A 23,596-nucleotide genomic window follows, 5' to 3' on the forward strand; every position below is an offset into this window, starting at 1 on the left:
CCCCGCACTGCTTACGAACAGCCGCGAAAGCACCGCGAGCCGGGCTCTGAGAAACGATTTATTTTCTCCCAGAAACGCCTCGGGCTTAAAAATGATATTTTTTTTATTCGGGTGCGAACTTTTGGGCTCGAGGCAAAGAAGCTGTCCGGTGACACCCGAGCTGCTGGGGCTGCCTGCCCTGCTCAGCCCGCCCTCCGACGGCTGCCACCGGGGCTCTACCGGGACTTTCCAAGGGCCGGCCAGGTGGAGCTCGAGCTAAACCTCGTGGTACTACCTCCAGGGCATCACAGCCTGGTTTTGTGCATCAAAACCCTACTTTCAAAAGGAGAATAAGGCTGTACGCCACCGCCTGCCGAGGATGCTTTCCCGACGAGCATAATGTCCGGGGATTCAAGGGACTGTGGTGCAATTTTTTCCGTAAGAATTATTTGGAAGGGGGGGGGGTGCATGCAGGCACTTGTTTGCACAGGTTAGATGCACAGGGCTTAGTATCAGTGATGTTCTGGAGCGTGGAGAGGCAGGAGCGGGATTGCTGACTGGAGGAGGTGTGGGCTGTTCGGGGCAGTTGCTGCTCGGAAAGGTTTCAGCTGCTTTGTCTGTGAGATTGAACTTGGTGTCAGGCTCATAGGGTAATTACACTCTCATCATTGTCATCCTCTTCCTGACATCAGCTGAGGGCGAAAATGGGCTTTGAGATGCTTCCCCCAGCTGTCCAAGCACCAGGTTTGTCTCCTACAGCTGGAGAAAGCTCCATCAGCTGACTCTGCTTGCAGTGGTCCCCACTGCAGAGGGACGAGTGCTCCCCATTGTGGAGGGTCGGGCACGGTGCTTTCAGTGATCTCTACCCTCTGATCTGCCGTGCCCTGTTTCCAGCCTGTCTTGGCTCCAGTTGTCCAGCAAGAATCAGACCTGCACAGGTCTGATCACAGCCGGGCAATGCTAGACTTCAACCCCATAGCCCAAGCAGCAGCAGTAAGGAGTAAGAGCCGTTTTCATGGGTGATCTTCAGAGCAAGACCATATTCATCTGCCCAACCAGTTTTTGGGGTGATCCTTGTAGCCGTGCTGGGGCAGCCAGGCAGTGCAGTCATGGTTCAGCTCTGGAGCACAGCGAGCAGATGGGGCTTGCGGGATTATGTAATTGCACCTAGATCAGCCTTCAGCGAGAGAGGGAAATTTGTCATCCCCAGTCTGTGCCGTGCTGGCAGGGGGACCGTGACTCAGCCCGCCGAGGGGGTGGTGACAAGGCTTTTGGCTCCCGCTCAGGCACCGTGGGCGAGGGCCGCCAGGCACCCACAGATGGAGCGGTCTGCTCCGGCGTGATCCCTGCATGCTACCTCACCGTTGCCAGGGGGGCTTTGCCAGTTGCCTCTCACCAGCTGATGTGGGTGCTGTTGGCCACAGATGGGTGCCTGGAGATGGCTGCTATGTGAGGTCCCAGTTTGGGGGTCCTGGGAAGGCTTGCTGTGGGTCTGAATGGTTTGTCACCTTGAGGAGGGAGAAGTTTCTGATTTCTGAGACTGAAAGAGTGGATTAGAAAACTGGTTGTTCACAAAGCCTGGGAGTGATGAACTGTACCTAGCAGAGGTGTAATATGGATCCACAGCCCTTGCCCTTGGCTGAGACTGCAGTCCCAGAGCTGCTAGAGAAGATTGAAGCTGGGACAGCCTGGTCTTGCCTTATCCACCTCTGGACCGCACATTCCCCTGCCTTCCCTTGCATCCACAGTATGAGCAGAGCCAGAAAGCCGATCCAGCTGCAGACAAACCCCCCTGGGAAAAAAGGAGCTGTTTTTCAGCTGGATCAGCTCCCTGCACTGGCTCATGCAATCTCGTTAACACCAGTGTTGGTACAAGCTTGGGGGGAGACCAGACAAGAGATTAGACCCTAGCAACCCTGATTTAGACCAACAAAAGCTACTAAGGAGATGTACTGTTGAGGATTTCTGTTTTTTCTGCTGCATGAACAATGTGGGGGGAGGAGGGGGCTGATCCAGCTGGAACACAAGTCGTTCTGCAAAACACAGCCCAGAGAGTTGCCAGACCCCAAATCACACACCATGACGTCGAGACTGGGAGCTTAAAACCTCCATGTTTATTAATGCATCAGAGTCTTTGTACATTTTTCAGCCTTTAAGGAGTCTGCTTTCCTGCTTTTTTCTGCAGCCCCAGAAGCTAGACATGAAAAAATAAATCTGAGGTTGTCCTGTAACTACCCAGGACTGGATGATAGCCAGAGATTTGGGGTAGGGTCCTAGGAGTGGGTGCTGCTGAGCACCCCGTGGGTGCTGGTGCCAGGCAGCAGTGCTGAGGACTGGCAGGGGGCATCTGCAGTGGTGCCTTTGCTGGGACCAGCACAGCGTGTTCTGCTAGAAGGCACACTGCAGATCATCGCACAACCCTTCGCTTCTTCCTAAGGTTTTCTCCTCTGTTCAATGTGCATTTCCTTTTGCTGGACTTGCTGTGGCCCCACATATATCAGGCACAAGGTTTCCCTGGAGCCGGTCAGTGGGTTGCGTTCCCAGCGGTTATTTCAGGCTGTTTGCTGAAGCATACCCACAGAACCTGACCTGCTTTTTCTGCTCTCTGCTGTGCATTCATTTTGGCCACCTTGGAGATGCCTTTGTCCCCAGTTGTCACAGTTATTTCTATGCATCCCAGCTCTGAGCATGACTGAAACTATCGCCCTTTGAATTTTCCAGGTGTCTCTGCCAGCCTAGAGGAGAAGCTGGCCCATGTGGAGAAGTATGAGACGGTGATGCCTCGCAGGGTGCCAGCAGCTCGGGGGAAGAGGGACCTCTCTGCACAATCCGTGAGTAGTGTTGCCTCTCAAATGCCAGGTACTCAGCTGCCTGCCTGACTGGAGAGGGGAGCCAGCACCCCATTATTTTAAGCCTCTGTTAAGGCTGATGGTTTGAGCCAACCCAGCTGGCTTTTTGCCCCGGTCCCATCCTGAAAAGCTATGCCAGGGAGCTAAACAGGCAGGAAACTAAGCCCAATCAGAAAGGAAAGAATTTTCTGCTGGTTCAGCTCTGTGGACTGGTTCATGGTAGAGGCAGCGCTGGTGTGAGGGATGGGGGAAACTGTGGCTTAACCACTGGGACCTGCAGCCTGAACCACACACATCCAAGCAGACCGTCTCCACACAGCTGCCCTTGCTGCCTTGCAGAGCGTCCAGCTGATGCTTAAATCAGCAATGACCTGAGCGAAGCACCTTGGCCCACTGCTGGAAACCTCCTTCTCTGCAGCTGCTGACGAGGTGTCCTTGGCATACAAGCGGCAGAGAGCGAGGCTCAGAGCTGGACCTCCTTTAGCCTGGATGAATGACATGGTGCAAATTTTCTGCATTGCCCCCATCCCAAACGATAGAGATCTCAAAGCGTCAGATCAGAGCAACTTTCCTGGATTGTTTTGGGTCAAAATAGGAACTGCTGATAGCCGGGTGAAATCTCAGAGTGGGGAGCAGCCTATTTCATGCTTTCTTTGGAGACATTTGGCAGTGTTGCTGCCTCCTGCAGTCTTGCGCTGATCTTGTGATGTCTGCTCTTTTCTTAAGTATTGGTTTGTGGAGTCTCATTGAGATATAGGCATTTCTCATTTTGTGTTTTCTTAAGTTTGTTTTTCATCCTTTGGGGCAGGGAAACATGAATCAGAAAGTTCCAGAAACCCACATGAAAGAACCACAGTGCCTTTTTTTTTTTTTTTTTTGGAAATGTTGTAATTTGGGGGAGGGGATGGGGTTTGACTCAGGAGTTTTGAGCACTTGGAGTTGGCCTTCCTGGGATTGTGGTCTTGACCTCAAGGATGCTTTCCTCATTGCCTTAAAAGAAGTGAAATTCAGCTAAACACATGGATTCATTTTTTAAGACTTAAAAGCATTAACTTTAGCACCTGGTGAGATTGGGAGGTTGAGGACATTTATTTCCTAGTAAACTCTTAGTACAGCACGTTCGTTTGGGATTCAATAGATTCAAAAACACTCCCTGAAAGCATCTGTTTTCTCTGCTCTAGAAACCTAAACTTGTCCACGAGATAAACATTCTCCCGGCTATTTAGAGACACCATCTGGTGCCAAGCGTGTTGAATGTCTCTCTCTCTGCACTGATCCCACGGAAAAGAGAGCTCATCGAACTGCACGTCCCTCTGCTTTCCACGGGCACGGTGCTCTGTGGCATATAGATGGGCACGTGGCAGCGTGGGAGGGGACGTGCTGTCTTGAGCTGCATGTCCCTGGGGTTGCTGTCTGTGGTGTCTGCCTGGTCTCACCTGGATCCAGCCTGGGAATGCCTTGGGCCTCCCAAACCTGATGTGTTAAGGGTAGAAAGTCTCCTGCCATTCAAACCATTTCCTCCTTCTTCCTCCAAAGTGGAGTTTGCTTTCTTAGTAATGTTGGCTGGGGACATGGTTCTCAACAGGGTTTGTCCATCAACAAGCCCCTCTCTGAAATGGAGATGGCTGACTGGAAGGGCATTTGCTGTTCCAGCTCCTCCTATGGCTTGGTGTTAGGTGCCTCTGGTCACCTGGTGGGAAAGGCATGGACCGAGAGCTTGTTTCTGGTGCAGAAGAGGTCAGAGCAGTCAGGAAATGTGGGGTCTGGGCAGCGGGTGAGGTTTTAAGTAGGCTGCCACTCTTCAGACTTTGCTTAAATGAAAATGTTCAGTCCTGCAACAGTGACACATTCATGCAGGGTTAGAAATGAGATATTTGAGTGAAACCTGGTTCTTGCAGCAAAGTATCGCCTGAGATACCAGCCTTCAGCAAGGGCATGGTTGTGCCCTCCCACCTTGAGTCATCAGCCTTGCTTAGCAGGGGCATGGCAGGGTGTGATAAGGGTGTGCGGGAAACCTAGGCTCTCCATGTAAAGGGACCTGAAAACAGAGCAAGAGAAGGACCTTCAAAAAATACTAGGTTGAAACAGTTTGTTAAAAAGTGTTACTCAAGGAAGCTGAGTAAAGGTGGCTTCTCAGATTTTGTAGTTAAACACTTCAGTCTATGGAAGAAGCACCTAGCTTTTCCTCATGCTCTAGCTTTTCAAAGAGATGTTTTTAAATGACAAGTTTTTTTCCAGCCATAGGACCCCAGTGTCACAAGCTGCTGACTTCTCCCTGAGTGCACCTGCGCTCACACATCACTGCTGATTTTCCTCATCATGTCCCAAAGCCAGCTGAGGCAAAAAGAAAAAATCCTTTGCCTGGATGGAGGCAGCAAAGCTCTTGCCAGCCCCAGCTCAGTGCTTTGCAGGAATCACTGGGACTTAGCAGAACAAGTGGAGCAGCAGCACAGGGCAGCAGGGAGCTGTGGGGTCCCTTTTGTTCCCCAGTTGGAGCCTGGGTGTCGGACAGGGTCATGCTTGCGTGCAGCCTTCCCGGGGAAAGGGGATGGGGCAAGGAGACTCTTTGGCCTGGTGAGTGTATCGGGGTCAGAGGAGCTGAGTTGGTTCCTCCTCACTGAGGTGGACATGTGTGGCTGGAGCTGGAGCAGGAGATGGCAGTGGTCCAACGACCCACTTTCCTTCTCTCTTCTTTAGTGACGCAGCTCTGCTGATAACCAGCATGAGGCAGAACCAACCTGGTGTGGTGAGCCCCCATCTCTACTGTCCTAGGGAGACCTGTGGTCTCTTCCCACCAGGGGAAGAAATACCCTTTGCTGGGCTGGGACAGAGAAATCATGTCCCAGTCCTCTGCAAATTCTTTGGGTCTCCTCTTAATCAGACTAGCTAGAATAAAACCCTTGTCTCCCTGTTTGCTGTGGCCACAGCTCTGTCTTTGCTTGCTCAGCACTGTCATGGGGTTATTGAGGCTTTGGCAGAGGCAGGACTGAGTCGCCTGCGCTTTCAAAGCCTTCCCATCTGGAATGCTTACAAAGCCCTCACTAATCAGGAAGGAGGTGCTTCAAGGAAGCTTTATCAGGGTGTTTTTTATTTTTTTTTAAAACTTGCACTGCGGTTCTTTCCAAGAGACAGTTGCTCTTCTCCCCTCTGACCCGCAACCCCCTTCCAAGTGCTTTTCAGCGATTTCTTAGGGCCTTTTCTGGCTCTGGCACTGCCAACAATAACAAAGAATCATTTTGTTGGCGGACACTAGAAGGGAAGGCCACGTCACACGTGAGACACTGTTCATAAGAGAAAAATGTGTCAGGGACCCACAACAGCTCCTCGCAGCAGCACAACACGCTTGTGCAGCCGGCTGTGCAACGGACGTGCTTGTCTGCAGCCTGGAGTGCCTTACCTCCAAGAAAACCTGTTGTGGCTCACTCAGCATGCAGAGAGGATGTTTTGTGGCCAGGAGCCTATCGCTCCAAGCATCACTTCAAATTGGAAACACAAACGGGTGGAATTTAGGGCAACTGACTCACAGGAAAATCCTTTTCTCTGACCTAGCTGGCTCTGACTGCAGTGCTGAGACAGCAGGACTTTCCACTTAACCCCAGCTCCCGTCTGGTTGTAGATTACCTCCGGGCAGTGCTGAGCCTTCATATGCTAATAGATACCATCATCCTCCTTGGGGAGAGGCTGAACACCTCACCCAGGAGGAATGCCAGCCCTGTGGGAGCTGTTGTTTTGCCTTTTGCCTGGTCCCTCACCTTAGGATCCTGTAAGAGCTGAGGAAATGCCCTCAGGTGCAGTGTCCCAGGTGGTAGGTGAGGAGGTCCCGCATGGTGCCAAGGACACAGCCTGACATGGAGCATCACACAAGGGATCATAGTCTTTCCCAGTGGCCCCGCTGAGATGGTATGGCTGGAGATCTCTAGCCCAACATCCAGGGATGGGGATCACAAGAGAGCACAGACAGGACTTGAGGAAACACTTCTTTCTCCAGAGAGGGAGCAACTCTAGGACAGGTCACCAGGGAGGTTGGGAGGTCTCTGTCCTGGGGATTTCAGGGCTCGGCTGGGCCTAGCCCTGGCCACCCTGACCCAGTGCTGGTGGCAGGAGATTGGACTAGAGACTCCTTGAGGTCCCTTCCACCAACACTCTGGTGATGCTGTGAGGTATCCGATACAAAATAATATTAAGTCTACTCTCAATAGAGAGATCATGATGTTAGATCAGTCAGAGATAAGGAAGTCTCTGCCGAGAAAAGCATTTGTGCACCGGAGAGCTTTGTGGTTTTGCCTGTGAGTAAGTGCTGAACACAGTCCCAAAAAAGGAGCTCTTGTGACTGATGAGTATGAAATTTCAGCTTCTTGTGTGCCTGTCTGTGGCCATGTGTCAGGCATGGGAAATAAGCCTTTGCTGACTCTCTGTTTCATTGCTGGCGTGACTCGTTCTTTGTCTCAGGATGCGTTGGGGGTTTGCATTATTGCAGATGTACTTTCTTCCTTTCCTTCTGATTTCCTGTGTCTTTGCTGGATGCCTTTGGGGTGAGTGTGTACATTGCCTCTGGGCAGTGACAAGAGGGGCTCCCCATCCCACAGTGACCTTCCTGATCAGGTGTGTGCAGACCCCATGTGCTTTTTGGGCTGTATCTGGGCAAAAAGGCCTTTTGCAACTTGTGCTCCTGGTAATGGTGAGTTTGTGCTGTTGTTTTGTTTCATGCAGACCATCTATCCAGACCATGTCCTCTACAGCATCCGTGCCGAAGGCAAGGACTATGTTCTGCATCTGGAGAAGAATAAGTGAGTACCAGTGGGCAGGGAGGGCTGGGGTGACTGGGAGACTCACTTTACACTAGTTTTCAAATGTAACTTCTCTGAGATCTGGTGTCACAGCATCAGGGCCTGGAGAGGGAATCCTTGAATGAGGGTGGATAGGCTCTGTCGGCTGGCACTGACCCTCTGGATTTCGGGGTTGCTGCATCTAAACCGCAGAGATCCCTTTGGCCCAGATCCTTGCTAGAAAAATACCTCATTTTTCCTTTCTTGAAAAACATACCCTGTGAAGTCCTGGGCCCGTTGTATCCAAATACAATGTCCAGGAGCACCTCAGCTTCCAAGCCCAGGGCTCACCGTGCCAAAGGTGAGGCAGGCAGGATTTGGCCTGCGAGGTCCGTAATGCTGCTGAGCCCACCTGTGATATGTACGTCCTTCCCATCCTCTATCCAAAAAAGTTGTCACTGCTAACACCCCTTTCTCATTCTTGCAGGGAGTTGCTTGGACAGCATTACACCGAGACGCATTACTCGGCCAATGGCACGGAGATCATAGAGAAGCCAGATGTTCAGGTATGGGTCTTGTATTGCAGCAGGCTCCTGGAAGAGTGGGTTTTAGGGTGAGGGAGGCCCTGCTGATAGTGTGGGACCTGCAGGACAAGGTTGCAAAGTGCGAGGTGTTGCTGGCACATAATGTGGCATGGCTCTGCCCTCTCTCCTTGTCAGCATGTGCTTCAGCCTCAGCTCTTCCCTAGATCCACAGGCACTGATGGCAGGGAAGAACCTCATGAGCCAGACTGCTGAGCTTGATAGGCATTTTGTCCTCCACCCTGTGCCAAGAAAATGGCCAACAGTTTTACCAGCCCCAGCTCACACACTGACACAGCTAGTGACACCTATTTCTCACAGGGTTTGACTGTGACTAGAGCAGACCACTTTTTGCCAAAGAAATGGTAGCAGAAAAATCAGCAATGATGTAGGTTTGGCTCGGAAAGCAGTGTCACAGCCCCTGGGGGGAAGGCTTTTATTGATAGGAGATGTTACTCTGGTTGGGTCTCATGGGCTTCAAGTGTGTGTTTTAGCTTTCACAGGCCTTCACGCTGAATCGTGATGGCCCTGGGGACCTGAGGAGCTCCTGTAGGGTCCACTGAGTCTGTGGCAGAAATGGTCTCCTTGCCTTTTGCTTTGGCAACAGTGTTCCCAGACCCAGCAGCAATCTCCCTCTTTCTACTTCAGTTGCACAGGAGTTTGCCAAGAGGGGGGATTTTTACTGATGGGATGGTCACTGCCCTGCATCCTTCAGGATCTCTCTCTTTGGCTCTTCTCTCTGTTTCCAGCATGGTGTAAATTGCCTTTACACGTCCGTTTTCTCTGTTGCAGGATCATTGCTTTTATCAAGGCCACATTCAGGGGTATGCCATTTCAGCAGCAAGCATCAGCACCTGCAAAGGACTCAGGTAGGACTTTTGATTTACCCAGGGCACTGGATGGGGCAAGGGCAAGCAGGCAAAGTGAATCAGCTCTGACAGCTTGTCCAGGTGGACAGTACTAAACCAGTACTCAGAAGGGCATTGCAATGGTTTGTTTTTTCTGCGCGTTGCAGTGCTGCTCTTGAACGAGTCAACACTGTGTAAGGGTGAGTTGGTGTGACAAAGCTCTGCTCTTGAATGAGTCAACGGTGTGTAATGGTGAGTCGCTGTGACAAAGCCCCACTTCTCTGGTCTGTCCTGATGGAGGAGAGAATTCAGCTTTCACCGGGGGGGGGGGGGAAAGATCCATTTCCTCTGGGTGATGGGAATGCTGAATATATGACCTCAGTGGCTTAGAGCCCAGAAGGAAAACACACACTGCATTTTAAAGCTAAGCCTGTCGGTTTTGGGGAGCTGAGTCATGACACTGGGGTAGATGAAACTGGAAACTGGAGCACAACAGGAGGTCATGGCGAGGTGTATCTTCCCTGGGTGGTGAGATAGCTTGTCCTATCTCACCTGGTGAGAGAGCTGCCAGGGCCGAGGATGGGACTGGAGCTATTCTTTCTCCCTGGGGCAGATCAGAGCAGACTTGCCCAGGGTGCTGCAATCTGCAGCACAAAGTGTGTGCTCACAATCACAAACCTACTTGCAGGCAGTCAGGTGGTGACCTCCCAAGCTTAGCTCCTAGAGTTGATGGCCCAGCACCTATATAAAGGAAAAGGAAGGCAGAAGGTGCGTAAGGCCAGCTGTGTCTCACCATCAACCCCCATCTAGGGAGCTCTGGGTGGGGTGCATGGGGGCCATGCAGGCTGAAAATGTGGTCACCTAGGGGAAATCGCTGGTCCATTCATTGGCAACAACTTCAGCTGATGGAGATCTGAGGCTGGAGAAGAGCTGTGGAGAGGAGAGCTGAGTGTAGAGGCCCCAAAGGGAAAAGAAGAGAGTCCTCACATTGAGGAGCTCGCAGTCTGCATGGATGTAGGGCATGCAAAACGAGTGTTCATGCACATACAGAAGTGGGTCAGCCACTTGTGCTGTGCTCTGGGCATAGGAAGAGGAGGAGTTGAGCTGCACTGTGGGAGCAATCTTGTCTCTGGAACAGTTGGTGAGGAACTATGGAAGATGAGCCAAAGGGTCTGGCCAGTTCTTGGCCTTCTCATTTCCTGTAGGCCTAAGGAAAACTCATTTGGCACAGACATCTCCTTGGCCATGTCCCCAGGCAGCCTGCTGTGGGATGGCTCCCCAGACTATGGCAGGAGCTTGTCTCTTGCTTGTCAGCCCTGCTTCTTTCACTGCCTGCCCTGGACTCTGGGGGGTTATGGACATATACTGCAGGCAGCACTGCTGCTCATTCCTTGAAAGCCACCTTGGGTCTCCCTTTGTTTAGCGGCAGAGAGCATCCTTGCAGAGTAACCCCAGCCACCAAGTCCATGCAAGGTTACTCAGTTTGTCATGGAAGGTTTGTACTCTGCTATTTTCTTTCTTTTAAGATTAGCTGACAGCTAAAAACTGCAAGATCATGTCTAATAACCAGAAAAGAGGCAAGTCTCTCTTGCAGGAGAGATGGCAGAAGGGCAGGTAGTGCCTGAAGTAGGGGAGGTGCTTAGTAGCAATGATGTCCTGCAAACACCAGTTGTCAGGCTGGAGCTTTGTGGCAGCTATTTTCTCATTTTGAAAGTGTGGGTTGTAGTCTCTGCAGGGACCCTGGCTCAGCACAACATGTACACACATGGCACATGTGATATGCATGTGTTGTAGGAGGATAAGATGTGTAAGGGCAGGACAGGAGACATGTACAGTGAGGCCAGGTGATATGCACAGAGGACACGGGATGGGTAGACATGCAGATATAATGCAGATTCAGAAAGACACAGTAAGTCATGCCTGTGTATTTTCACTATAAAGTAGCTAACATGTCTTGACTTTACAGAGTGAAACTACAATATATTAGACTTGTGATGGCTGATATTACAGATTTAAGACCTTCAAGTTTGCAATACCTTATAGAAAGCATCTTGAAGGTCAGAGCTGATCAGCAGCCATGGCAAATACCATGTTAAACCTGACCTAGCAGGATCAGGCACTTCTCCTTGCTGAACCTCAGCAGGTTTCTGCTGCCCAAAGTACTGGCCCTTGCTACCATCCACAGATGCTGAGCCATGGATCACTCCCATGACAGCCTGGCAGCTCAGCTGGTTTCCCACCCCCTAATTGTCCATTTGTCCAGCCTGTACTTCCACAGTCTCCAAAAGTGAATTCTTTGAACATGTTTCCTATTGCTCCTCATCTCCTGGCAAGTCCAAGGATGGCTCCATTCTGCAGCATCTCCTTGCTGTGCCCTTGGGTGCCCAGCAAGGTTGCAGGGAAACAAGCCTGAGGTATCCAGTCCCTGGCTTTACCTTGAGCTCCTGCACATGGTACCTCTGTACAGCTGCATGGGGCTTAAAGGACCACCCCAAGGGCTTCCTAGGGTTTTCTACTGAGTGTAACTAGGTTTAATGCACATAGCCAGAAGGACCTGACTGTCATGGCCCATTGTGGCCTGTACCTCATCCAAACTGCCATCCTGCCTACAGGAACTGTGAGTGGGTAGCGAAAGCGATGGGTGGTTTCCTAGCTGGGATTTGGCAGCAACATTTTGTATATCAGAGGTACTCCCAGGGGTACGTGCAGCCTCCAGACATGTCCTGTCGGTCTGTGCTCAGAGCAGCATCATGTGAGGTGTTTCTCTCTTCGAGGATGTGTATGTAACACCTACCTGACCTGATGTCTGCCCTCATTTTTTGGCAGTGGATTTTTCCGGGTAAATGAGACTGCCTATGTGCTGGAGCCCCTGGGTGAGGACGAGGCCGGATGGCATGCAGTGTACAGAGCAGCTCACCTGCGGATGAAGCGCGGCACATGCCAAGAGTCTGGTGCCACCCTGGAATATGACCACGAACCAAAAATTGCTGCAGCCATGAAGCTCCATCACTGGGTTAGGAACTACATTGCTCCTCTTTGCTGTAGTTGAGTTTGCAAGAATCAAGATCCCAGCACCTGCCTGTGAAAGGCTGGGAGAGGAATTGGACCATACTGCATCTCTTGATGATGCTCCCCTCTTCCCACCGAAATGTTGTCAATTGGGTGCCCAAACACAGGGTCCTACCAGGCTCACTAGCCTTGCTTCTGGTGTGAACAAGTCCTCAGATCCTGTACCATCAACGGGAACAGCTTTCTACCCCATGAACCTTCTGCTGCCCTGTGCATCCCATGCAGATGCTCCCCATATACTGCTGACACCTGCAGAACCTCTCTAGTGCCTGCAGCAGTAGCAGGCTGGAGGTCTCCTTTGTATGTTGGAAGGTGTCTGAGAGACCCAGCAAAATAACATTGGGAAACAGAGCTAGGAGAGCTACTAACCCTGAATAAGACAAGAAGATGCCCCAGGATCTAACAAATCCCATGGGATGGTCAGCTGCAGAGCTCCTCCTTGCATTCATTTTTCTCTTTCTTTTCAGAAATCAGCTCCATTACACAAAGGGCCTCGGTATGTGGAGCTGGTCTTGGTTGTGGACAACGAGGAGGTAAGGGAGGGTGAACTGGTTCTTGTGTTTTCATTCTCTTCCACTGTGGCAGGAAGGTGGAAGGCAACCTGGAAATCTCTCCATTTCTTTCCTGTAGTTCAGGAAGTACAAGGACTTGCGCATGGTGCAGAATCGCATGAAGGAAATCGTGAACCACGTTGACAAGGTGAGTTCAGGGGCCCTGATCTGCCCTCCTTGTATGCGCACAGACCCCACATTGTCAGCATGGTTCCCATATCCTCCAGGGGAAGGCTTCCCACTGTGGAAGTGAAAAATGTAGTCTATGAGTATGGCAGTGGAGAGAAGAGGAGAGAACAGAGCAGGTTAAAGGACAGAGCTGGAGCAAATTTCAAGCCCATTGGGTGGGCTACCAGATAATGACCAAATCCACTGGCCAACGAGGTGTGCAAAGCAGATATTAAAAGGGACTCAGCTCTCCGATGGGTTCTCAAGGGCAAGCGAAGACTGCCTCTGAGCTGTTAGTCATCTTCATAAGGGAACAGGGACAAAATTATTCTTGTAACTTCTGGGCAGCAGGCCCCCCATCAACCTGTGAGCTGGCGTGGGTGCCAGCACAGGTGAAGTCTCTGGAAGTGGGTGAATGAGCTTTCTGCTCTCATTGCTTTAGCCTCGCTGTCACATAGGCAGTGTGGGAACAGCCCCTGCAGTCACTGTGGCAGCCCAGGAAGAACAGCACCAACTGCCTCAGGTGGCCATTGCCAGCTGGAGAGGGCAGTCCTGGGTAAACCCTGTCTACTTGGTCACCCATGCTCCTGTTTTTTTGTGGCAGGGTCTGTGGTAGCTCTGGGGTGTCAGTCTGATATTGCACGACTAGGTGATCTTGGGCTTGAATCACAGCTCCCTGGGGCAGATGGGACCTTTCCTCTGCTGTGCAGCTTAAATCCAAGTGCTCTCTCTGGGGCATCTCCCATCTCAGCTTTATCAGCCTCTTCACCTGCGCGTGGCCTTGATCGGCTTGGAGGTGTGGAACAACAAGGACAAAATCACTGTGAGTCCCAACCCAGAAGTGACTCTGGATAACTTCCTCCATTGGCGTGAGACAGAACTGCTGAAGAAGAAGAAGCATGACAATGCCCAGCTGATCACGTAAGGGGATCAGACAGGACTTGGTCCACCCTGATGGTCCCTGGGCACCTGAGCACCTTTTCTTCCTTCCGCCCCTGTTAGCATGTGGGCCATGTGTTCATGGGCATGTCTGCTTCCCACAGGGGCATAGACTTCCATGGAACAACCGTAGGCCTTGCAAAGAAGCTTGCGATGTGCACCAGGGACTCAGGTGGTGTCAATCAGGTAGGTCCCACTGCTTGGACATGCTCCATGACGGCAGCAGTGGTCCCATGATCAGGCAGGGGCAAATGTATGGGCTGAGGTGCTGGACTCTGCCCAACCAAACTACACTCCCTACTTTTTTTCCCCCCCGCCCTTTTTTTTTCCAGAGCAAGTCTCACCTCCACTTGTCTCCAGCTTTCTTCATCCACAGTCGTAGGGCTGGCTAAAAAGATGTAAATCTTGCCCCTGGCATCTCTGATCCTTGAGAGACTGACTCTGAAAGATGTGTCATGGCCTTGGGGAAAGGGTGGCTGTGGAGACAGAACTGGGCACCTGCACTGTGCAGGCCTCTGCTATACCTGAGCAATAAGGGGAGCCTCCCAGAGCTACTCCATAGACACGGGACTCTTTCCACTGCCTTTCAGATGGTTGGGACATGATTTGCAATCGCTCTTCAGTCATCCTGACTGTGCTCCTCAGCCTCTCCATCCCTCCCCAGGGATGGCATCCTTTGCTAGGACATGAGCCGTTGGCTGTGGGACCCATGGCTGTCCAGAATGACCACAAAAGCTTCATTTCAGGGTAGCCATTATATATATACGTATATGTTGGCTTACACCCCTGAGAGGCCAGCCTGGAGGTCTTCAGAGACTGTGGGACCAGGCCCAGCTTTCATCTTCATTTATGCTGGCATGGTAGTGTTAGGGAATGAATTGCAGACAGAAGCAAATCCTGGCACTGAACTGTTGAAAACCAACAATGGGCCTCGCAGAGATGCTGTGGAAAGGAGGCGTTTGAACCTCATTCCACTTCTTGTTCCGCAGGACCACAGTGAGAATCCTATTGGTGCTGCATCCACCATGGCTCACGAGATGGGACACAACCTGGGAATGTCTCATGATGAAGACTTTGCTAACTGCCACTGTCCTGTCCCCAAAACTGATGGAGGATGTGTTATGGCAGCGAGTGTTGGGTGAGTGAAGGAGAAATGGAACTATCCCTGGGTAGTGAATGTCTCTAGATATCTCCCTGTACTGTCCCAGTGAGACCTGGGGTGAAGCTCTTGAGACGGTTGGGGCTAGGTCAACGTTCACCACTTCAATAATGAACCTTTGAAGCTACACTTGAATCTGGAGAGGGTTGCTCTCTGGGATGGTGGCTGTAAAGGCTCTACGGCTGTTATCTCTGGTTGTGACCACTTGTTTTTCTTCCCCCTAAGCTTGGTTTACCCCAAGCTCTTCAGCAGCTGCAGTGAACACGACATGTGGCAGTTCCTTGGAGACCCCAGGACCAGCTGCTTGCTGAATGTCCCCAAGGCTGATGAGCTGTATGGGGGGCCTGTGTGTGGGAACCAGTTCGTAGAGCGAGGAGAGCAGTGTGACTGCGGCACACCAGAGGTACAGTCATCCTTACTGAGAGGTCGGAAACAAAGGAGGGCAGTGGGGACCTGAACCCTAAACTTTATCATTAGGACTCAGTGAGGCTTACGCAAGTGTTCCCTGGACATTGGGCACTGCAAGTCCTGATGAGTAGTGCTTCCTTATGTTCCTGCCGAAAGACACCTTGTGGAAGATATTTGGTAACTTTGACATGTGCTGGCTGCGTGTAGCTGTCTGTGATGTTAGTGGGGGAGTTCCTAGGAAGGATATCCCTGGGAAGACATCCCCAGCATATCCTCTGACAAAAGATGATCCCAGGAAGGGGTCATCATGGCATGGCATTCTTTCAAAAGCCATGCTCAGCTTTTCCTCACCACTAGAAGCACCAAATCTCAGGCTTATCATTGCATTGTGATAGGAAGATTCGAGACAAACTGCCATGTGATTTCCCTGGGATAAATCCCTCAGTAACAGCTCTGCTCTGGGGGTCTGAATGAGGGAAGCTGTTTCTCTCCCGATGCGGCTAGGCACAGAATACCTCATGTTTTTTTTCCTTCGTGGAGATTTCCAAAAGGTGTTTCCAAAGACCAGGGGCCTACGTGGGGCCTGTTTACCCCCCAAAACCTACATCTTCTGAAAATCTTTTGTAATCCTTTGGTTTATTGTTGGTAAAGGGGTTAAAGAGGCTGCAGGAATAGTTTACACCTGGAGTCTGGCATGGCCATGTTTGCTTTTGAAAGTGTACCTTAGAAAGAAGCAAAATGGAGAGCACTTTTTCCTCCATCGCCCAAATGTGTCTCAGAGGAAGAGCTACGATTTGCATGTCTTCATTTCCCAAATCAAAAGGTGACATAAACATAAACACATAATATTCCCATCTCTGACATGGTGCAAGGTCCCTTAGAGAGTCAGTGATGTATCACTGCTGCATTTTGAACTGGGAAGATGCTGTGTCTTTGCCCCATGGTTCAGTCAGGAGCCACTTCATGCCCATGGCTTCTACACTGCCATCTGTATCTGGTGATGTTGCGGCTGGGTCCCCTTGAAAAAGGAAGAAGGAAAGGATCTTTTGGGAGATCTACAAGATGGTTTCAATCACTCCCTCTTTCAGGAGACTCTTCCTGTTCTCCCTGCAGCATGGATTCATGGCAATGGGGTTCACTCTTGGGAGCTTGCAGCTAAAGCAAGACCAATACTTGTTGGTCTTCTGGCTACAGAAGGCCTGGTCCTTGGGCCCATGAACTCAAACCACATGCAGTTCCTCTTCCTGCAGCAGCTTTATAGACTGCCTGGCTCTGTTGTCTCAAAACCAGGTCCTTTTTGGTCTCATCTCAAGAACAGGTCTGTTTTAATGAGACTTACTTGGAAACAGGCTCTTGGGTGGTTCCCTTACCAAAACTGAACAACCATTAGATCTTGCTTCTGTAGTCATGGCTGAGTCCTCCAAGGACTTGTTCGTATCTGAGACTGAAGGGCCATTGAACCCAGAGTGGATGCCTGACTGTGAGCAGCCCCAGTCTCATTGCCCAGTAGTGCAAAATTTAAGCTGTTTGCTGCCTATGTGAGCAGCCCATGGGAGGGTGGGAGAGTTGCAATGTGCTCAGACAGCGCTAACGGTTGCCAGTCCCTGTCCCTTCCTGCCTTGCAGGAGTGCTCCGATCGCTGCTGCAATGCCACCACTTGCCAGCTGAGAGAGGGAGCCGAGTGTGCCCGTGGAGCATGCTGCCAGGACTGCAAGGTACCTCCAGCTTCCATTGTGGGAAAAGGGATGAGCTGGCAAGGAAAAGGGAGATGACAGGTGCATGATCCTGCCTTGGGGGGCTCCCTGATAGAGGCAACATGTATGCAAAGCCTGATGGAGAGCCTGAAGGACCTTGTGAGCCCTGGAGAGCCACAGGAGACCATGCTGCTCTCTAGCTGATGTGTCACCTGCAAAATCATCTCTTTCCCTGTACTCCTAACCCCTTCATGATCCACTGCAGAGATGCTATTTTGTGATCTGATCAGACAGAGATGCAAGAGGGAAAACATGGTAGTTAGAACATCACAGAAGTGCTGGTGAGAAGGGACCAACCATTGTCAACACCAGATCAGTGGGGCTGTGGCTTTCTCCAGCTGATGCTTGAAAACATCCAAGAATGGAGATTCTCCTCCCTGCCCCCAGCAGCCTGTTCAAGGCCAAAAGCACCAAGCAGTTTGGAGGGAAAGTCAGGTTTCCCATCTGATGCTTTTGCTACACTGGCAGTCACCATCCTGGGTGAGAATTGCTGTGCGGCAGATGAGGCAGCTTCTGTTTCTGGCATCCTTGAGTCCAGATACCTCAGCTCTGTTTGGTCTGGAGCAAGGTGAAATAAGTTGGAAAATGGGGAAGGGTTTAGAAAATATATGGACAGATCACTTATGGTCAGGGAAAGCTACGTGATTGTTCTGTTTCATTTGTCCGAGAGAAAGTTAAGTGATATCTGCATTGGTTTCTAAGCACAGATGTGGGAAATGCTTTGATCTGAGCAGACAAGGCTGTAAGAAGAGCCAGGGCAAGTCCAGGCTATAAGTAAAACACAGGGTATTTTGAGCAGTGACGTACCTAACAAAGAGGACAGCTTGTCTGAGGCCTGGTGGCATCTGTGCAGTAGCTCAGTCAATAGCAAATGTCTTTGTGCTAGGGCTTTCACCTGGTTTTGCCACAAGCTGCCATGCCTGAGTCACCCTCTCTGGGGGTGCAGGGGGATGGTTTGCACTTCAGGCAGACCCAGGTGCAGGCTGAATCAGGCTGAAATGTTGTGCAGAGGGAGTCGAGGTGGCGCTGACATCCTGGTTTTTGTGCAGGTGAAGGCTGCCGGCGCACTGTGCCGGGCCAGCAAGAATGACTGTGACCTGCCTGAGCACTGCACTGGCCTCAGCCCTGAGTGCCCGGAGGACGTCTTCCAGGAGAACGGCATCCCGTGCCAGAATGGGAATGGTTACTGCTACAATGGGGCATGCCCCTCACATAGCGAGCAGTGCCGCGCGCTCTGGGGAGCAGGTAACGCACCCTGCTGCTGCCTGCCCTCATCGCCCCATGCATGGGGAGAAAGGGCAGTCGTGCCCAGAGCTGGTTTCTTGACTGCAGGCCAATCCCATGGCTGGCTGGCTCATGCATCACTAACAGAGATGTTAGGGCTGCTCTCTGCCCACTTTGGGAAGGTGGCCCAGCAGCACCTGGGAGAGCGGCTGTGGGGTCAGGCAGATCTTGAGATCAGGGGTGGACGGTGTCTGCTGCTCTCATGTTGATGCTGAGCCATGTGGTTTGCGCCAGCTGTTGCTGGCTTGACACAGGCTCTGGCTCTGCATGATCCTTTTGCTTTGTGTGTCCCGCAGCTGCCCAGGTGGCTCCTGACATCTGCTTTAAGCACAACAGTGAGCAAAACCTGTACCTCCACTGCCTCACCGAGTCAGGGAAGAGGCCCTGCAGCCCTAAGTAAGCAATTGAGCGGTTTGTGTCTGGTGATAGCCTTGGGGGACTGGAACAAAGTCCCGAGCCCTTGGCCCCTCTCTTGTGCTCTGGATGAGAGCCTGGGCTGGCGGTTGGTGCTCCCTGCATTCACAGCTGCCTCTGCCTCTTCTTGCAGGGATGTAAAGTGCGGTACCCTGCTGTGTCTGAGTGAGAACACCAGCCCTGTCATCGGCGGCGGCTCATACTCCCTCTCGTTTGGCCGCTTCAAATGCAAAGCAGCCATCACAGATAATGATGCCAGCGGGATGGTGGCCAATCTCAGGCTGGTTCCCACAGGCACCAAGTGCGGGGAGGAAATGGTGAGCATGCAGACTGCCCTGCTGGGGTGGCTGGGAAACCCCCTGGCTGGATGTGGCACCCGATGGTGGGGGCTCTGTCCCCTGGAGGTGGTTTGCTCTGCTCTTAGAGCCTCCTGCCTTCTTCCAGGTCTGCTATGCCGGGCGCTGCCAGAATGTCCTGGTCTACGGCAACAAGAACTGCTCTGCAAAATGCAACAACCATGGGGTATGCTCAGCCCTTTAAAATGCTCCTGTATTGCTCCTGCTTGTGGGTGTCCAGCCACCCTTCCCCAGCTGAATGTAGTGCGAGGGCAGGAGACACCCTGCTGAATTTGGGGCTGATGCAGGTCCCTTGTGCTTGGTGGTGGGAGTGTGTGTAGGTCTGGGCTGTGTCATTTCATGGGTCATGCCTCCCTGCTCCCTGCAGCCACAGCTCGCAGTGGTCATTGTCTTCAAAAGGCGGCATAAAGCTTGGGTGGTGGCCCCAGCTCCTACAGCACACAGGAGTGGTTTGCACATGTGCTCTGACTTTGCCCTCTCTGATTTCAGGTTTGCAATCACAAGCGGGAGTGTCACTGTGAACCAGGGTGGGCAGCGCCATACTGTGAGCAGAAGATTTCAGAGATCACCACAGGTACGGCACCCCATGTGCGTAGCTGGCAGGGAATGCACATGCCAGGGCTGGGAGGCGGACGAGAGCTTGGGGGTGGAGGTCAGCCCGTTGCCATAGGTGCCCACAGGCATTTCTCTGTCCCAGTGCTGTGCATGCTCGGCATGGAGGTGCCCGTTCTCACGTCTGCTGTGTCTCTGCAGGGGGCAGCAGCCTAGTTGTGGCAGCCATGCTGGCTGTGTTGGCACTCTCTGCCATTCTGCTTGGCGGAGGCTTTGTGCTCATCAGAGGCGGTGGGAAGAGATACTTCCAGAAAGGGTAAGTCTCCGGGTGCCTTGCTGAGGCAGATAGGTGGCTTTCACCATGGGGGCTTTGCAGGTCGTGTCTGAGGCTGAGCAAAGCTGCTGATCCTCTGTTGGTCCTTTGCATTGCAGGCGAATCTCCACCAGTCCTGCCCGTGGCCTCGCCAACCCACTGTTCCAGGAGGGTGGCAGGAAGCGGCTCATGCAGAGCGAGCTGTCACGGCATGACATCGGCAGCCCCAGCCTGCTCACCACTACCTTGGACCTGCAGGGTGCCCGCTCTGTGAGGCCCAGCCGCCCAGCTCCAGAGGTAGGAGAGTAGAGCGGACCTGGCTGGCCGTGCTGCAAGCAGCCTGTGGCAAGTGATGAGGGCACCTTCATGGTGCCTTAGGGAATGCAATGTCTCATCCTTGTTTTTGCTGACTCTGTAGCCTCCTGTGCCAGCCACTCAGATGATGTCTCCAGCCTCTCCAGGCCAGCCTTCGCAGGTAACCATCCATCCATCCCTGCATGGTACCCGGTGCATCCAAAAGTCACTCTTAGCCAGGCTTGAACCAGCCAAGCTCTGGTGAAGGCTGGTGCTTGGCTCATCTCTGCCTCTAAGACTTGTTTCTTCAGGTGGGAGGCAGTCTGTCCTTCATGCAGACAAGGTTCTGCTCACAGACCCCCTGGCCTCCCCATGGCCAGACCCAAAAAGTCCACCTCTCTCCCATCTCCTCATGGGTCAGGCCCTGACCAGTTTGGCAGCCTCCATGGGCCCTTGCCAGGGTCTCCATGTCCCTCTTGTACAGCTTGGGACATGGTTTGCCATGTACCCACTGTTGCCTGGCCCTTCCTGCCCTGAGCCAGGGGTTGGGCTGCCCCAGGGCAGTACTGGCCACTTTTTGCTGGACATCGGAGGTTTTCTGCTGCCTGACATACTGAGCTCTCCAGCCCATGGCTCTGCCATTTGCTGTCAGCACCTTTCCTTGTTTTGTAACACCCCCCAGACTTGGTGGGGTACATCTGTGTGATTTCCCAGATTGCTGATGAAGGTGCTGAATGGCATTGGCTTGGCATGTGACATAGCAGCACAGGCCCCTGGCTAAAACCACCACTGAAATCAGTCTGCCAAGCTTGTTCCTGGGAGTTGTCAGTGCCAGGACTGTGGTGACCATTGACAAAAGCTCTCCAAGCACTTCTGTGGCTACTGGCCTCACTCTGTCCTTCAGTCAAGGCAGCAGCTCTTTGATTCTCCTTTGCTCTAGGGTGTCGCAATGCTCTGTTTACCACCTCTGCCCCCGGCCTCTGCAAAGCCTCTGCTGGCTCCTAGAGAGGTAAGTGCAAATGTGAGATTTTGGGAAGTGCAAGGACATGAAACCCCCACCCCCACTCCCCTCCACTGGCCAAAGCCAAGGCTGTGGCAGGGTCATCACAGATCTGTCCAGCAAGAAACCAACCATCTACCTAATCCCCTGCACCTACTTGGGTCCCTGGGGGCCATATCTGCTTTGGAGGTGGAACCCGAATTCCAGCTCGGGACATTTCTGTCCCCTGTGCAGCGCGTTCTTGCTGATGGGGCTGCCTTGAGGAGCCGTGTGGGCAGTGTCATCTTGCGCTCCTCCCTGGGATGGTCCCTCTACCTCAAAGCCTGGCTTGGTTTCCTGTCCCTGATCTGCGTCACTCAAACAAGGGAATCGCATTGTTTCTTTCCTTCTACCAGGTGAAGCCAAATCCACCCAGCAAGCCTCTCCCGGCGCTGAAGAGCAAGGAGGTAGGGCGCAGCTCCCATCGTGCTGGGTTTGGTGCCAGGGAGGGGATTGGGGATGGTGCCTGGGAAGCAGGGCAGCTCCGGGGGCAGCTGGGCTGTTGGGTTACTGCCTCAGGGAGTCAGGCCAAGGACAGATCATGGCCAGGGCAGTGTTGCAGGGCTGGGGAGAGGGACAAGAAGGGGATCCACCTTGGGAAGGAGCCTGTGTCACCGTGTCTTGCCCTGCCATTTGTTCGTTTGCCAGCTCGCCTGGCCCCGCTGCACCACAGGAGAAGCACCATTGCCGCCAGCTCCTCCTGTGCCTCCTGCCAAGCCTGTAGCCCTGTTGTCCCAGCCACGTCCAGACCCTGCCATGCCCCAGGTGAGTTGCACCATGGCCCCTCCTGTGGCCCCTGAGCACACTGGGCATAGATGACTCAGCCATCACCTTGAGTCACTCCTGTCCCCACCTCACTGGCTGTGAAAATGAGGGGATCCTGCGAAGTCCAGGGCTCCCTCATTCCCCTGCTGACCCCTCCATTCGTGTTTCAGAGAGGTGTCACCCCAAAGGTGGCCCTGAAGCCACCCACGGCCCGGAGGTGACCCAGGTTGCATCCGCCACAGCAATGGAGGAGTTGCTGGCTCCAGCGCTTTGGGTGGGACAGCGAGAGCGTCTGCATCTTGCTTCAATGGTACTTGAATTGCTTGCTGGACCATCCCTTGAGGCTGTCAGTGTTTACAGATGTTTGAGTTGTGCCTTAACAGACTTTTAGCTTTACGGTTTGACCAGAAAGAGTCATGAGCTGGAGGCTCACAATCATAGGGAGAGACCAGGAACATGGACAGTGCCAAGACCACTCTCCCCTCCAGGAAAATCCCAAACAAGACCTGTTTTTTTTCTTTTTTCTTACTGCCCTTCTCCATGAAGATCCTCCTGATCTGGCTCTGATTCTTAGTTGTTACGGGATTGTTATGGGGTTGCCTGTACCCTGGGTGCTGCTGCTTCTCTCACGCTGGCTCTGCACCCAGTGTAGTGGCTCATGCCTGGCCCAAATGGCTCTTTGGGCCCTGGTCTGGGGCTCTCAAGAGCTCCTGCTCCTCGTGGCCCTTCCCTGCTGGGGCCACAGCGAGGAGCTCCCAGCTTTGCCATGCAAAGCCTGGCCAGGCTCAGAGCCCTCCACAGCAGGGACAGCGCCTGCTCTGAGGACAGTGCTTGTGGGCCACCTCCTGCATTAGTGCAGCACTGCAACTGGGGCCAGCTGCACAATGGTGTCTTGCCAGGGCCTTGGCAGGTCCAAGCCAGGTTTGGATTCACTGTGGTCAGCCCCCAGTGGGTTTTTTTCAGCTCTGAAATTACCATTTGACTAACTCTTCTCCCAAAAGGGGATTTCCTGGGAGTGTTTTCACCACAGCCATTAATTTATGACCCTTCCTATGACCATTTTGAGCCATTTGTTGTGAAACTGGTCCTCCCCCTTTTGATATCATTCAGGTTGAAGGCTTTTATACAAATAAAGACTGAAAGTAACTGTGTCCTGGGGTGTTTTTCTTAGCGGCGGGAGTAGCACGGGCAACGATTTGTAGTCCTTGGGCAGTCCCCATGTTTGTCTCCTCCTCTTCCCTGCTGGTTTGCAGGGAGAAAACACAGTGAAAACCTGAAGTTCCTTGCTACTAAAACAGGCTCTGGACCCTCTCTTTTGTCTGAGAATGGCCACTGCAATTCCCAGCAAAGAGAAGAAAAACCTGACTCCAAAGCCCCAGTTAGAGCAGAAAGGAGCCCAACTAATGTCAGTGCTGGGACTAAGACATTAAGTGCCTCAGCAACTTGAGGCATAGAAGAGGGATGACCTGTGAGTGGATCCTTTTGCATTTCTGTTGAGAACCAGTCAC

General features: G+C 52.5%; 1 protein-coding gene across 1 annotated transcript in view; it reads left to right on the forward strand.

The window, feature by feature from the left end:
* Positions 1–23,224, forward strand: part of ADAM8 (ADAM metallopeptidase domain 8) — a 24,754-nt gene extending 1,530 nt beyond the window's left edge. Inside the window, exons 2-26 of the mRNA XM_026089276.1 lie at positions 281–417; positions 2,701–2,810; positions 7,539–7,615; positions 8,082–8,160; positions 8,968–9,044; positions 11,850–12,036; positions 12,560–12,625; positions 12,723–12,791; positions 13,563–13,732; positions 13,855–13,936; positions 14,740–14,888; positions 15,135–15,312; positions 16,943–17,032; positions 18,121–18,316; positions 18,652–18,751; positions 18,903–19,086; positions 19,214–19,291; positions 19,615–19,699; positions 19,879–19,993; positions 20,110–20,287; positions 20,409–20,465; positions 21,225–21,293; positions 21,680–21,730; positions 21,972–22,088; positions 22,259–23,224. Coding sequence (XP_025945061.1) covers positions 281–417; positions 2,701–2,810; positions 7,539–7,615; positions 8,082–8,160; positions 8,968–9,044; positions 11,850–12,036; positions 12,560–12,625; positions 12,723–12,791; positions 13,563–13,732; positions 13,855–13,936; positions 14,740–14,888; positions 15,135–15,312; positions 16,943–17,032; positions 18,121–18,316; positions 18,652–18,751; positions 18,903–19,086; positions 19,214–19,291; positions 19,615–19,699; positions 19,879–19,993; positions 20,110–20,287; positions 20,409–20,465; positions 21,225–21,293; positions 21,680–21,730; positions 21,972–22,088; positions 22,259–22,309 — 2,752 coding nt within the window. The 3' untranslated portion in view covers positions 22,310–23,224. The remainder of the gene's footprint in view (positions 1–280; positions 418–2,700; positions 2,811–7,538; positions 7,616–8,081; positions 8,161–8,967; positions 9,045–11,849; positions 12,037–12,559; positions 12,626–12,722; positions 12,792–13,562; positions 13,733–13,854; positions 13,937–14,739; positions 14,889–15,134; positions 15,313–16,942; positions 17,033–18,120; positions 18,317–18,651; positions 18,752–18,902; positions 19,087–19,213; positions 19,292–19,614; positions 19,700–19,878; positions 19,994–20,109; positions 20,288–20,408; positions 20,466–21,224; positions 21,294–21,679; positions 21,731–21,971; positions 22,089–22,258) is intronic.
* Positions 23,225–23,596: the final 372 nt, after the last annotated feature.

Source organism: Apteryx rowi, unplaced genomic scaffold (assembly GCF_003343035.1).
Source record: "Apteryx rowi isolate R43461 unplaced genomic scaffold, aptRow1 scaffold_807, whole genome shotgun sequence".
Classification (NCBI taxonomy): Eukaryota; Metazoa; Chordata; class Aves; order Apterygiformes; family Apterygidae; genus Apteryx; species Apteryx rowi.